General features: G+C 32.4%; 3 protein-coding genes across 6 annotated transcripts in view; 2 read left to right on the plus strand and 1 right to left on the minus strand.

Moving 5' to 3' along the window:
* Window positions 1-15,071, minus strand: part of LOC119674675 (exocyst complex component 3) — a 16,752-nt gene continuing 1,681 nt past the window's right edge. The window contains exons 2-4 of the mRNA XM_038085827.1: window positions 1,425-2,594; window positions 600-1,367; window positions 1-538 (exon numbers count right to left, since the gene is read on the minus strand). Of these exons, the coding sequence (XP_037941755.1) occupies window positions 62-538; window positions 600-1,367; window positions 1,425-2,396 (2,217 nt within the window). The 5' untranslated portion in view covers window positions 2,397-2,594 and the 3' untranslated portion in view covers window positions 1-61. The remainder of the gene's footprint in view (window positions 539-599; window positions 1,368-1,424; window positions 2,595-15,071) is intronic.
* Window positions 8,357-11,025, plus strand: LOC119674674 (SET and MYND domain-containing protein 4-like). Its single transcript, XM_038085826.1, has 5 exons — window positions 8,357-9,061; window positions 9,122-9,693; window positions 9,754-10,190; window positions 10,260-10,584; window positions 10,641-11,025. Exons 1-5 carry the CDS (start codon window positions 8,406-8,408, stop codon window positions 10,925-10,927), a joined length of 2,277 nt encoding a protein of 758 aa, XP_037941754.1. The 5' UTR covers window positions 8,357-8,405; the 3' UTR covers window positions 10,928-11,025.
* The window catches only part of LOC119674671 (CCR4-NOT transcription complex subunit 1), an 18,538-nt gene continuing 15,945 nt past the window's right edge, over window positions 12,479-15,071 (plus strand). For all 4 annotated transcript variants that reach the window (XM_038085820.1, XM_038085821.1, XM_038085822.1 and 1 more), the window contains exon 1: window positions 12,479-13,385. In XM_038085820.1, the coding sequence (XP_037941748.1) occupies window positions 13,284-13,385 (102 nt within the window). In that variant the 5' untranslated portion in view covers window positions 12,479-13,283. The remainder of the gene's footprint in view (window positions 13,386-15,071) is intronic.

The following is a 15,071-nucleotide window of genomic DNA, read 5'->3' on the forward strand; positions in this document are numbered from 1 at the left end:
ATAATTCCAAATAATCTTTGAAATACAAATTTTACATTTATATATATTAAACATTTACTTATTACCATAATTTATCGCTGAAAACTATTTCTTTAAATATGCAGTCCTGTTTGGCAATGCTTACCATCGCTTTCTTAGATTTCATTGCATCTTGAACTTTTCCACGAACTTCAGCGGCTTTTACATCGTTTCTTATGTAGAACAAACGTACTATTTGATCTTCGCTCAACGATGGATAGTTACCTAAGATTGTGTGTAAATCTAAAACTAACAATTCAATATCGCAGACCAGTAATGTCGATAGCGTTTGTATTAGATCTAATGGAGAATCTGCCATAGATATATTAGGAGCGATTTTTTCAAAAAATTGCTTAAATCTTTTAGCTTCTTGATTTATTTTACGTGTAATTGGATCACACTCTGGCCTAGGTTTGGACACTCGTTTGGAGAGCAAGGCTTTTATATAACGTTTTGCTAAATTTTTTTGTGCCTCATTTATCACCATTTCAAAATTTGTTGGGCGTAAATGATTGTAATCCTATAAAAAAATGATTTTTAATAAAAAAAATATTTATAAATAATTATTCATTTAATCTTACTTGAAAATAGTCATCGAGTGTTACGCATATAGTGTCCACTGATATACTGCTAGTAAGCCATTTCACAGTAAAAAGATCATTGAAATGACCCTCCATATCAAGAAACGCCTCTTCCAAAAGATAGTTAGCAGCATGAGCGCGTATACGTTGGAATATGGCGAGTAATTTTTCAAAGTCTTCATAATGTTCAGTACGTGATTTGGGCCAGTAAAGTTGCTTCATTTGCTGTGCTAGTTCTACCATTTGTTGACTGTTATTCACAATTGTAATGATATAATGTGTGAAGTATTTTATTTGATCTCGATTGCGGAAATGATGTTCCTTGAGCTCGATCACATTTTTTAAATAACTTTGCCCAAATACTTCCACTTGTTGTATGCTCATAACAAGAGCTTTAAAAGTGAGCTCTGCATGTATGGTATTAGTCACTTGCAAATGTTGATCTATCATTTGAAAGATTATGACTGGCGCTGAAGTATGATAATAATGTTCGTCCTGATCAGGAGGTTGTTCAGAAAACCATTCTTGTTTTTCAGTATCTGCTGTTTTGGTCATCCAATCTTGATAATTTCGCTGCATATTTCGTAAATATTCACCTTCTAATGATTTTAAATGCTCTGGACGTAACAAAGGTCCAATAACCCTTTGCACGTCAACGTCCAAATCAGCATGTCTCATTAGTTCAGGACCAGGATAAGTATTCATTACCCATGAAAGCATAGAAACATATTCATTTCCTTCTAATCCTGATTTGGCAATGCTATCAAGCTGAAATATAAATATTTTAGTATAATAACAACGCTTTCACACAAAAAAAAACCTTACATAAGCCGAGAGTCCCTCATGATACATTTTGACATATTCATTAAAAATATTATAATGTGGTGGAAAGCATGGTACGCATAACGATTTAACAACGCGTAAATCTTCCAATATAATTTGTCGCAAAATTTCCAAATCACGCACTAACCACATTTTATTATCTGTACGTTCCTCCAGTTTCGAGCCTTCAATACGAGTTACGACAGCCTCTTGTAGGACATTCATAGCAAGAGCACGCCAATTTTTCGGTCTTCCCGGTGGTAGAAACCCTGTTACTTTTTGTTGTTGTAACGCAAATTGGTCATTTTTCTCTTCTCTTTCGATTATTCGAAGAGCAGTCACAATAATTGTTGGTTCTTTCCGAACGGTATTTAAAGTACGGCTTAATATTAGACGCAATTTCTTCTCAAGCGCTTGCGATACCGTCTCAACTTTTTCAAAATGACGTTTTAAAGTTATCTTATCGGAAGCATGTTGTTTTGGTTGTTTATGCAATTCATAGAGCAAATCATCTCTGGAATTTTCTAAGTCAGCCAAACATTGATGGGCATTTAACAATTTGTCTTCTTCTATCAAAGTCATAGTTTTTTGCACACTACTTTCTACATTAAATATGTGCTTTAGATTTTCCATTGCAGTTGCATATTGTGAATGTTTCGTGTTCTCTTCTCGCACCACTTCTAACGCATCGTATATATCCGGCACGAGCTGCAATAATTTATCAACCTCTTCCATTCGATTTCTAACTTCACGTGTATCTTGTAAACATGCTTCCAACTGTTTAAGACCAACACGTACACCATCTAATTGATTTTGCATACCAGTTTTCAGGAGCGCATCCAATGAAGCCTTTTTACGTGCAACTCGATTACAATATTGATCCACTTTTTCCAACTGTCCTGAACGTTGCAACATATTTTTTATATCTTTAAAAGCTCCTTGCCGTGCCTCCGCCTCTAATTGTTTTAAATCCATCTTTACTCTTTTTATAGTTTCAATTTGTTGTTTGAAATATGATTTTTGTTTACAATACTATTTTGTGGGCGAGAATACTTTGATCTACATCTGCCAATTTTACAATAAACTATGATGTCACAACTCAGCTGTTTCAATTGATAATAAACAGGGTTGTTAAAATTCTGTACGTCCCCTGTGCACTGATTTGCAAGCGATCTGCGAACAAAGTTCATTATTAATTTTAAAACAAAAAGTTTTTTTTAAAGATCATAATAAATAATAATTTTAGTGTGTATAACAACTCTATATTTTAGCACCAGCATCTTTAATGTATTTAATGCACAATGATATTTAATCATTCAAACTATAGTTGCGCATATAAAACATAATGCGTGGTACTATTCAAATAAATGCATTGCATATTTTTTTACGAAGCAAATTTTTTATAATTAAATGTTGTTACATATTAATCTAGAGCCTACACAACAAATAGTTCCACAAAAAAAATTTACTTTCCCTTGATTACTGGAATGGGCTCTCAGCAGAATTTGCTTAAATAGTAAATATTTATATCTCTACATATTATTTAGCACATAAATAAAGCTTTAGTAACGTTCTATTTGGCGAGATCACCTTGATGCACTTTGTTATGCCGATGACCGAGTAATATTCTCGTTTCATTATATTATGCCATCACAGGACACATTTATCATAATTAATAGTACATTCACACTCTCATTTAGGCACTTGATCATTTATATTAATAAGTGTGGCAGCACCAAAAAATATAAATAAAAGAACTGTCAACAAGGCACAAAGGAGACAACAATAGCCGCAGTTCCCGCCAGTAGTAGTTTGGAAAAAGACAAAGCAGCACGTGAATAAAACGTAAAAACACAAATCTTAACTTTAAGAATATTTTATAATAACTAAGTATAAGAAATAAATAAACTTATCCATTACCAATACGGAGTGTTAAATTAACTTATCCATTACCAATACGGAGTGTTAAATTCGAAATAAAACCCAACATAACAAACCACTACATTGGTGACCAAGCCGACGCCGAATATAAAAAATGGCTACTCAAGAGCAAAAGATAACCGAAGACACTAACCCAATCAATGAAAACGCAACAATCACTGCAATAAAGCTGCCGATGCCAACATTAATAAAAAACAACATTGACCTTTGGTTTATTCAGTTGGACTACTGGTTCCAAGTCAACAACATAAAGGGCGATACTCAAAAGTTTGGCACAGTTATCGCAGCATTGGATGCATCGCTGTTAGAACAAATTTATAACACAATACAGAATCCACCAGCAACTCAGAAGTACGAAGCTATCAAGCAAGCAATAATAAAAAACTTTGCGGATAGTGAACAAAAACGCATACAAAAATTAGTTAGTGGTTTACAGCTTGGGGATAAAAAGCCATCCCATCTTTTAAACGAATTGCAACGTATTAGTGGAAGCAAACAAGACGAACAATTACTGAAAGGGTTATGGTTACAACGTCTTCCTGTAGAAGTACAGACATGTCTAGCCACAATTCAAGTGGAACTACCTAAGATGGCGGAATTGGCAGACAACATAACCGAAACAATCCGTATAAACTCAACAATGCAAGGAACTTACGTCAATGCAGCTAACGTCCCTGCAGCAGCTCATATTCAACGTGATGCACAAATCGAACAACTTCAACGAGAAGTGACCAGACTGACGAAAATGGTCTCGAAATTATCAACCGAACACCGCTCAAGAACAAATCAACGTTCACGTTCAACATCCAGAAACCGGAAATGTCATGATGATAGTGAAGAAAAGACCAGTACAAATTGTTGGTATCATAGAACATATGGGGCAAATGCAAAAAATTGCAAGCAGCCATGCACATATGGCACAAAAAACTAAAACCGACTTCGTCTACGGCGGCAGAGGAAGTTGTAAACGAAACATCTACAAGACTGTTCGTCTATGACAATAAGACAAAAAAATCATTCCTAATAGACACGGGTGCAGATGTTTCACTTATTGCCGCCAAACAAAAAAATTCAAATACAAACAATAAGAACGAAAGAATACTCTACGCAGCAAATGGTTCTATGATCAAAACATTTGGAGAAATAGAGATAACTCTAGCTCTTGGCTTACGAAGAAATTTCACATGGCCATTTATTATCGCAGATGTAAACACTTCAATCATCGGTGCAGATTTTTTAAATCATTTCGGATTAATAGTAGACATAAAAATGAAACGATTAATCGACACATCAACAAAGATTTTCTCAGCCGCAAGTGAACGTAAGGTAAATGCGCAAAAAATATCAACTGTGAACACATCTTGCAAAATTGCAGATCTACTAAAAGAATACATCGACATCACTAAACCAACACCGACAAATCGCCAGGTGACAAAAGTCACTCACCACATATTAACAAAAGGTCCACCAATATGTGAGAGACCACGTAGGTTACCTCCAGACAAGCTAGCAGCAGCAAAAGAAGAATTCCAAAACTTAGTCACAGCCGGAATATGCCGTCCATCAAGCAGCAATTGGGCTAGCCCCTTACATATGGTAAAAAAACCAGACGGTAGTTGGAGACCTTGCGGAGATTACCGTCGCCTAAATGCAATCACCATCCCAGATCGTTACCCAGTTCCTCACATACATGATTTTGCACACATGTTATATAACCAAAAAGTTTTTTCAACCATCGACCTGATTAAGGCATATCACCAGATACCAGTTGAACCGGGGGATATTCCAAAAACGGCGATCATAACTCCATTTGGATTATTTGAATTTACTAACATGACATTCGGACTTTGCAATGCAGGTCAAACATTTCAACGCTTCATTCACGAAGTATTACGAGATCTCGAATTCGCCTTTGCCTATATTGACGACGTCATTATTGCATCAGCAAACGAGGAAGAGCACAGGCAACACTTGCAACAAGTATTCGAACGATTCAGAAAACATGGTTTAATAATAAACGTATCAAAATGCGTTTTTGCTCAAAACACAGTAAAATTTCTTGGTTATCTCATCAGTGAAAAGGGCATTCAACCTCTACCAGATCGAGTGAAGAGCATCAGCGAGTACCCGCTTCCAACAAAAACAAAAGAATTAAGAAGATTTCTAGCATTACTTAACTTTTATCGCAGGTTCGTACCAAACGCTGTAGATTCTCAAACTGCACTTCAACAAATGATAAAAGGAAACAAGAAGAACGACAACACACCGTTATGCTGGACCGAAGTGAACAAAACAATCTTCCAAAAATGTAAAGATGAACTAACAAACTCGACACTACTTGTTCATCCGTCAAAAACTGCTACGCTTGCATTACAAGTAGACGCCTCGGATAAAGCTCTCGGCGCAGTTCTTCATCAAGTGACAGACAGCACGTTCCAACCACTCGGTTTTTTCTCTAAACGATTAACAGATACACAAAAACGATACAGCACATACGATCGTGAGTTGTTAGCCGCATATCAGGGCATAAAACATTTTCGACATATGTTAGAAGGTCGTGAATTCGTATTAATAACTGACCACAAGCCACTCACGTTCGCATTCCAGCAAAAGTCCGACAAGGCTTCACCACGTCAAGTCCGTCAGCTTGATTATATAGGTCAATTTACAACGAATATCGTTCATGTCAGCGGAAAAGACAACATCCCAGCAGATTTTCTCTCGCGGATAGATAGTATTAGCATCCCAAAAATCGACTACGATTGTATAATTGGATTACAACGATGTTGCCCACAACTACAAGATATCAAAAACAACAATTCCATCGAAATCAAACTTTTATCTTTACCAACAATATCGGATAAAATTTATTGCGAAGTTTCAACTGGGCGAATTCGTCCTTACATTCCGGAGAAATACCGGCTACATATCTTTAAAGCTACGCATGGGTTGTCTCATCCCAGCATTCGGGGCACAACAAAAATGATAGCTGAAAAATTTTTCTGGCCTTCTATAAATGCTGATATCAGAAACTGGACCCGACAATGTATCCCATGCCAACGTTCTAAAGTGCAACGTCACAACCGTTCACCTATTTGTCAATATGAACTCGCTGAACACAGATTCGAACATATAAACATAGATATCGTCGGCCCGCTACCACCATCAAACAACTGCACATATATATTAACCATCATCGACCGTTTCAGCCGATGGCCAGAAGCAATTCCGATCCCAGATCAAACAGCGGAAACCATCGCAAACGCACTGATTACTCAATGGATCGCACGTTTTGGCGTACCCTTACGTATCACAACAGACCAAGGAAGACAATTTGAATCTTCATTGTTCAACCAACTAGCTGAAGTTATCGGTTGCAAACACTTACGAACTACGAGTTACCATCCTCAAAGTAACGGAATGGTGGAACGATTTCACCGCACATTAAAAGCAGCCTTAATGTGCCACCAAACAACTTCTTGGACAGAAGTTTTACCAATAGTATTGTTAGGTCTACGCACGACTTTTAAACCAGATATTGGAGCTTCTGCTGCTGAAATGCTATATGGCCAAACTCTACGTTTACCGGGCGAAATAGTAAGCAACCCTAGCCACAGAAATATAAATCAACACGATTTCATAACCAAGCTAAGAGAACAAATGCAGAGCGTCAAGGCAACGTTGGTATCGCATCATATAGACCGAGGCTACCACATCCAACCGGATCTAAGCTCAGCCACGCATGTATTTATACGAAATGACAAGGTAAAACCACCATTGACGCAACCTTACGATGGTCCTTACCAAATACTAGAGCGAAATGACAAGACGTTTAGAATACTGATCGAAAACAAAGAACAAACAGTTAGCATAGATCGTCTTAAAGCTGCTTTCATATGTCCCGATACAGACATTGACATCCACAACAAATCAATGGTATACCACACTCCAAACAACGTTAATGGCGACCAATCTGTGCGACCAAATACAACAGCTAACCTGACAAAATCAGGACGCAACGTTCGCTTTCCAACCAAATTCAGTGACTCCATCACTTAGGGGGGAGTACTGTGGCAGCACCAAAAAATATAAATAAAAGAACTGTCAACAAGGCACAAAGGAGACAACAATAGCCGCAGTTCCCGCCAGTAGTAGTTTGGAAAAAGACAAAGCAGCACGTGAATAAGACGTAAAAACATAAATCTTAACTTTAAGAATATTTTATAATAACTAAGTATAAGAAATAAATAAACTTATCCATTACCAATACGGAGTGTTAAATTAACTTATCCATTACCAATACGGAGTGTTAAATTCGAAATAAACCCCAACATAACAAACCACTACATAAGTAACCGTTCACATAATAATGAGCTCATATATGCAGGTGACAGAACTCTTATAAACTTTTATAAATTTCACTTAATACATCACACAAAAAAATTAAATATATAATTAGTATATAAAATCATTTCAATGCATTCTATATATCAATTATATATTCAATGAATAAAAAAAAAGATTTTATTAAATACTTACTACCTTGGTGCCTTTCTTTACAGCTCAACTGTTTGTTTACATTTTAAATATAAAACATATGACACAAATTTCAAATTTTGGTAATTTCCCTTGCGGGAAATTTATTTTTAAGGGTTGCATTTTCGCCTTGAGGTGCTTACACAACAAAACAAACACTTGCGAACGAACGAACTTTTACAGATACGCTTACCTGCGAATATTCGTTCGATCGCTTTGGTGTGGGTGCACCTTTATATGAAAGATTTTTGCATAACGAATCATCGTCACTAATGGCTATAATGAACACAACCGCCTCAATAAAACAGTGTGAATGTACTATGAAAATGCTCATAATATGATTTTTTAATACAACTCTGTCAAAAAGTACTCTCTTTTCTTCTTAAACCGCATAAACTCTGTCCGGATAATTTTTAAGTCAGCTGTTATCTTTTATTTATGACTTTGATTGGATTTGCTCTAATGAAAATAATAATATTATTAACAGTTGAATAAAAAATATTAAAAATGGACATGCAGTCGTTGTTTATGAGTCAAGCTTCGTTTCTTATTTTAGATAAATATGAAAATGAATTTGAAACAATCAGTATTTTACATAATCTACCGGAGGAGAAAAGAATATCACAAACAGATATATCGAAAGATTGGTTGAGCTCATTAAGTGTTAACGAGAAGGAAGACCAAAATACAGCTGTTAAAAGCTCAGTTCACTACAGAGAAATAGGGAATAGATTCTTTGCATCAAACAATGAAAGACGCAATGTAGTAGCTGCCACTAATTTATATACCAAAGCTATTTTCGCTGCTCCTGAGAAAAGTGAAGCTCTTGCCTTAGCACATGCTAATAGGGCAACCGCTTTACAGGAACTAGGTTATTACCAGCAAGCATACGATGATTGTGAATGCGCGCTAGAGGAAGGTTATCCTTCGCATCTCATACACAAGGTATTAACACGTCAAGCATATTGTGCATGGAAATTAAAAGATGTTGATCGACTATCTACGCATTTAGATGCATTAAGTGAAAAGAAGCTAAATGAAAGTTTCATGGACAAATATAAACAATTGCGGAATGGTTTAAATGAATTACTAAAAAATAAAAATACAGAAGAATCATCGAAGCAGTGCAAAGAAGTTGTATTAGAAAAGAAATCACAACAAATGTTAGTTATATTGTATTTCGTTTTATATTAATTAATAACAAAATTTTAATATGTTTATAGCAAAACTTCACTTGACGAACGTGGACGGTATATGGTTGCCTCAGAAGACATTGGTGAAAATGAAGTAGTTTTTGTAGAACGTGCGCAGTCGATTTTGCCCGTAAATAGATTTAAAATTTGCCAGCAATGCGCAGCAACCTTAATAATACCATTTCCATGTCGCTTCTGTTATATGCAAGTCTTTTATTGTTCCTTAGAGTGCAAAAAACTTCATAAAAACATACACAGTTATGAGTGCGTAGGTTATCAAAAGCAGCTATTTGGTCATGTTGGCATAGCACATTTGGCTATGCGTATTATGCTTGAGGGATTGCCTCAATTTGCAAGAAATTTGGAATGTACTAATGCAAAGGAAATATGGGAAAGTCTAATGAATTCTAATAACTTAAAAAACATTGAATATGTTCAAAGTTTAAATATGATTACCCACTTAGGAGAAATGGCTAAAGGTGACATTGTATGGTTTGCTTTAGTAGCTGATTTACTTGTGACTTATCTCGACGAATATACAGAATTTTTCAATAATTTTTCAAAGACTGCAGCTTGTTTAAGTGATTGGAAATTAGTGACTGGTAACATAAAGTAATTTATTGCTGCGTATTTAAATTAATTTTTATAAATTTTTATCTTAGGTGCACTTATATTACGACATATTGGTCAATTAATTGTGAATGGTCACACATTTTGTTCAATTGTGGCTATGCCTACTAATCAGAACGACAATATGGAGTTTACCCTATTATCCGATGACATGTGGAATGGAGCATATAGATTGAAACTTGGATTTTTACATAAGTTTTGTAGTTATGAGGAAACAGCTGCTGCGAACCTTCCATACTTAAGTATTTGCAATCACGCATGCATACAATCGTTCCAGTCAAAGTTTTCTGGACGTTATGTCCAAACACACGCTACAAATTTCATTCCTAAAAACAAAGAGATCTTTAATTGTTATACCCTGGACTATCGGAAATCAAAACAGAAACATAGATCTGAAGACTTGAAAGACGTATATAAATTTAAGTGCAAATGCATAAAGTGTGACACTAAAAATCCTGACAAAGACTATGTAAGCGTGTTTGTTTTATTTAGTATTTTTTATTTTTATAAAAAATTATATAAATTCTCTATAATTTAGGAAGCTTTTCATCAATATCGATGTGAAAATACTGAATGCCGTAAGATATTCGTACCAAAAATGCCAAATTCAAATACACTTAATTGGTGGGATTCTATTGATGAGCTGGACTCTAAAAATGCCATCAAGTGTAGTATATGCCGCTCTAAACAAAGTTTTGAATGGTTCAATATTATTAAGAATCTGTTGAAAGTAATGTACTCCAGATCATCGAGGCACTTACTTTTTGAAACTTTCCGAAAATTGGACAATGTTTTAATTGATTATCACGAAATGAAATTATTTTTTGCTTATGCAATAGTAAGCGGCTGCTTCAATTATATTGGTATTTTTAAGTTTACTTTAAAGTGTTTATTCATTTTCTCCATTGTGTTTCTTTAGATGGTATTGGTGATAACAGCGGCGATCATTTAGGCGCTGAAGAATTTCCTAAACTAGTTGATGTGCTTAAACTTTATTTAATTGGCGTAGCTAAGCAATGTCGATATAATTCAATTGAATATGTGGCAAACATGACATACTTGTGGGACTTGATTGCAATAGGTGTATATAAATGCGACAATGTTGAAATGAGAAAAATGTTGGATTCACTTGAGATGGTTTCTGATGAAATCAAATTAATTTTTATGCACTATTACGAAGATCATTTAAAGTACACTATTAACTAACCAGAATGTATTCCTTTATTTGTTAATATAACGCATTATTGCAATTAATCGATTAAATAATCATAAAAATGTTGATAATTGGGCTTCAGAGTTACGAAACAATAGCTAATTATTTATTATATGTAAAATTATATTATAGATATATTATTACCATCGGAAGTAATATTCGAAATTTGAATGATTTAACGACGATATTCTTCATGAAATCATCAAATGAATGTAATATGTAATATTTACAAATATATAGAACAAACCAATTTTGAAAATACAATACTTTATTCTGAATCCTGTACTTATTTTAATGTGTCTTAATAACCATTTTTTTTACACAAAAGACAGTTTACTTAGAAATCCATATAATAAAAATAATGATGGAATTTTATGAAGGCATTCTATGCTAACCGAATAACTTGTTCTAATATTTTTTTACATATTGTATAAATTACAAATTTGAAAAGTTATTTAGCAATAAACCTTAAATAATTTATTAACACGGAGACGTACAAAAGTTAGTTAGTAAGAGAATTCCTTGGCAAGTGCTATGTTATGACACTAGCAGTGATATATAACTTTTGCGGTTACAGAAATAGTTTACATCCCATAGCCACTGCTCCTCGGTAACTAAGTATCGTGCATAATTTGGATTTTGACTAATCAAAATAAAATAAATTCAAGCAAGATGGAAAAACTGTCCAGATTATAACAAATACAGAGTTTTTTAATGTGTCATGTATAAACCAAGTTTTTTCAATGCATTGGCCAATGGTCATGTTCAAAATGATAAAGTAATTAATTTAAAACTGTAACGAAATATATATGTTTATATTGTGTCGCAGCTGTATTCTTTTATATTCATGAAAAAATTTCACCTGTTTGACTAATTAAAGGATTTAATGCATATCACACATTGCTAGATGTTAACAGTGATAATATTTCTATTCTAAACATTACTATATTCTTTCTTTATTCGTGAAAATCTTTATTTTTTATCAACGAGACCCTAACTTAATTAACATTAAATTAACTAACTAAATTATGGGTCAGTTGGCTAATGAAAGCTAACAAATTCAATCCCTGGTACTTGCAGGGATAATTCAAAAAATTACTCAAGAATAATTATATACAGAAAATATCCCAAAGACCACTGATGACGGGTACTTTGCAACACTTGAAATAGATGGTCAGTCAGCCAAAAATTCAAATAATTAAAATAATACAAAAACATTTTTGTTGTTGTAGTTCACTGCTTTTCAAAATTTCTTTACTAACTAAATTATTTGAGAACTTATTTTTAAAAGAAACCTAAGATTTTTGAATTTACGGCACTTTACGGACGTAACAGAATATAGAATTTACATTTACAACATATGCTCATTACGTTTTTATGCTGCTGTCAGATAAAAAGAAAACTTTATAAAGCTTTAAAGCATTTAGTAGAAAAGAGATGTCAAAACATTACCTTATGGTAACACCATAAGCCAAAAAGGAAGCTATATAGCTAAACACGAACTGTCAAAAATGACGATGAAATTCGTGAAGACGAACAAAGTTTCTTTTTTTACTTTACGATTAGAGGGGGACTTATTTTCATGTGTTGTATGTTTAGCTTAAATAATATAAATAAATATTTAAATTATATTAAATATAAATATCTAAGAACGATCACGTGTTTTAAAAGCTAATAACAATATATGAAATATATATTTTTTGTTAATTTTAAAATTTTTATGATAACGTGCAACGAAACTAAATTCTTCCACACAAAAAAAAAATTGTTGAAATTATTACGTGTAAGCCAAGGAAACGGAGAAGATAAAGAAATGTGTTAATAAGTAAACGAACACCATTAAAAACGAATATATAATTTATATTATAGTCAAATAGAAAATTGATATATTTATGAGTTCATATCCATCATTTCGAAATGTATTTGGCCCCTTCATATAAGGGGCCAAAAGCAACTATATTCCAAAAAACTTAAAATAAATGATTAAAAAACAAAAAAGGAGGGAATTATATACGAATCGTTTAATCAATTACAATTAATGCGAATAAAAATTTGATTTGAACATTGCCAAACTTTGACAAATTGGTATAAATTCAACGAAAAAACGCATAAAAATAAAAAATTAGTGCAAAAGCTAAAGCTTATTTGTCACGAAATTATTTAACGTCATCGCCTATTTACTTTATTGGCGATTTATTTTTTATTTTATTATTTTTTTATCGGCCGTGTCGTGTGTGTGATCATCACTTTTCGAAGAGCTTCATTCAGTTTCATTGAAACTGTTGAAGACAATTCGAAAAAGATTTCCACATCGTATGCTGCTGCCGTTCAATATTTAATGGAAGAGCTATGAACCTAGACCATCTAAAGTTAACACTGACGCAGATTGGTATTTTGGTCAAACAATTGAATAAGAAGAATTTTGCTGAAACCAGCGAAAATATAAATCAGGTATGATGAAACATTTTTGTTGTTTTTTTTTTTTTTCAAATTCAAGTGCAAAATTACGACCAACAGGTTTTTATTTTATTAGTTGTCAAATCGATCATTTTTGGGGTTGTTTAATATTGAAAGTTGAAAGTGCTTTGTAATACAAACTTTAATTATATTAATATCTATTACTTTTTAATTTATAATTAAATTATTTATTGCTTGTTAATTTTGATTTATTTTAGAATAGAAGTTAATTTTCACAAATGGCGGCTTTAAAAAATAAGCTAGCCTTAAAAAATCGAAAAACCAAAAGTTTAATCAAAACTTTAGAAAAATACCAGCTGAATTCTACATTCCACGTTCCACATATGTTTTTGTTTTTAATAATAACTTTCCGTAGTTTTCTATGTAAATGAAAAAGCTGTTAATTTCTTCAAGCTTATCCTATTTTTTTTATTAAACATTTCTGTATATATGAAAAAGTTTTCTTGTCCTATGTAAATAATTTATTATTATGTAGTGTATCGCTGTGTTTAGTATTAGAAATTAATCAATAATTAACGGCGAACACACTGAAGGTGGGGTCCCCACTTCTCTATACATATATAAATAGCAAATATGTTTGAAATTCGATATTGATACTTTCGAACATTTAGTTTTTATTCTGATGCGATGTACAAGTAGTAGTATTTCTTTAAAAACCATTTTTAGCACAGTTCCTGTCACTTGTTTTCGTTGAAATATAATTTAATAAGACTTCTAAATGTTTAACTAGATTTCGAATTTGATTCATATTTATTTATTTTATATATTGTTATCTTTCGCTTGAAGTTATTTTATCAAGCTTAAAATAGAATCTATAATAAGGTTTCTGTGCAAACATTTCTACTAATATTTGAATTTGACTAAAATATAAGTTCTTAATAACAGTAGATAACGAATTTGAGAGTTGTTTGTTGACTTTCTACAAAATAATAACAACAAAATATAAAAACCGTAACAAATTTATTTATCATATAAACTAACAGTTAATAGTCAATGCAAAAGCTTTATTTTACAAGTAATTTATTAAGCACAACTTTAAACAACTTAAATAATATATTTTAACAACTTGATATAATGATACCAATGGTGCTTTTAGAAACATAGATTTGTAAGAAAATGGATTAATAAACCGTATATTAAACTTTATTATAAGATTATTATAATTTTGTTTCACAGTTTGTGAAATAATTGTTAGTAATCAATTGTTTTGTATCAATTTATTAAGAAACTAAAATTAAAAGTAAACTAAAAATATATTTGTTCAGCAAAAACTAAATTTATAATTAATTATTGATGATTAAAAAATTATATATCTTAATATATATCCTTGATGGACTATATTGCTTATGAAACCTTATGTATACAGACAGATTTTATATATAAAATCAAACAAAATAAATTTTAATATATAGAGTGAGTTTATATAAAAATTTGTTGCACTCAAAAGAATATTCGTCTTAATTAATATATTTCATGGACTAAATTGCTTATGAATTCTTATACAGAGTTTTTATATAAAATTAAACAAATTAAATTTTATTATATAGATTGAATTTATAAAAAAAATTTATTACATTGAAAAAATGATATTCTTAATATATTTCACTGACGATATTGCTTATGAAATCTTTTACATACAGAGCTTGTATAAAAAATTTT

This window comes from Teleopsis dalmanni, chromosome 2 (genome assembly GCF_002237135.1).
Source record: "Teleopsis dalmanni isolate 2A chromosome 2, ASM223713v2, whole genome shotgun sequence".
Classification (NCBI taxonomy): domain Eukaryota; kingdom Metazoa; phylum Arthropoda; class Insecta; order Diptera; family Diopsidae; genus Teleopsis; species Teleopsis dalmanni.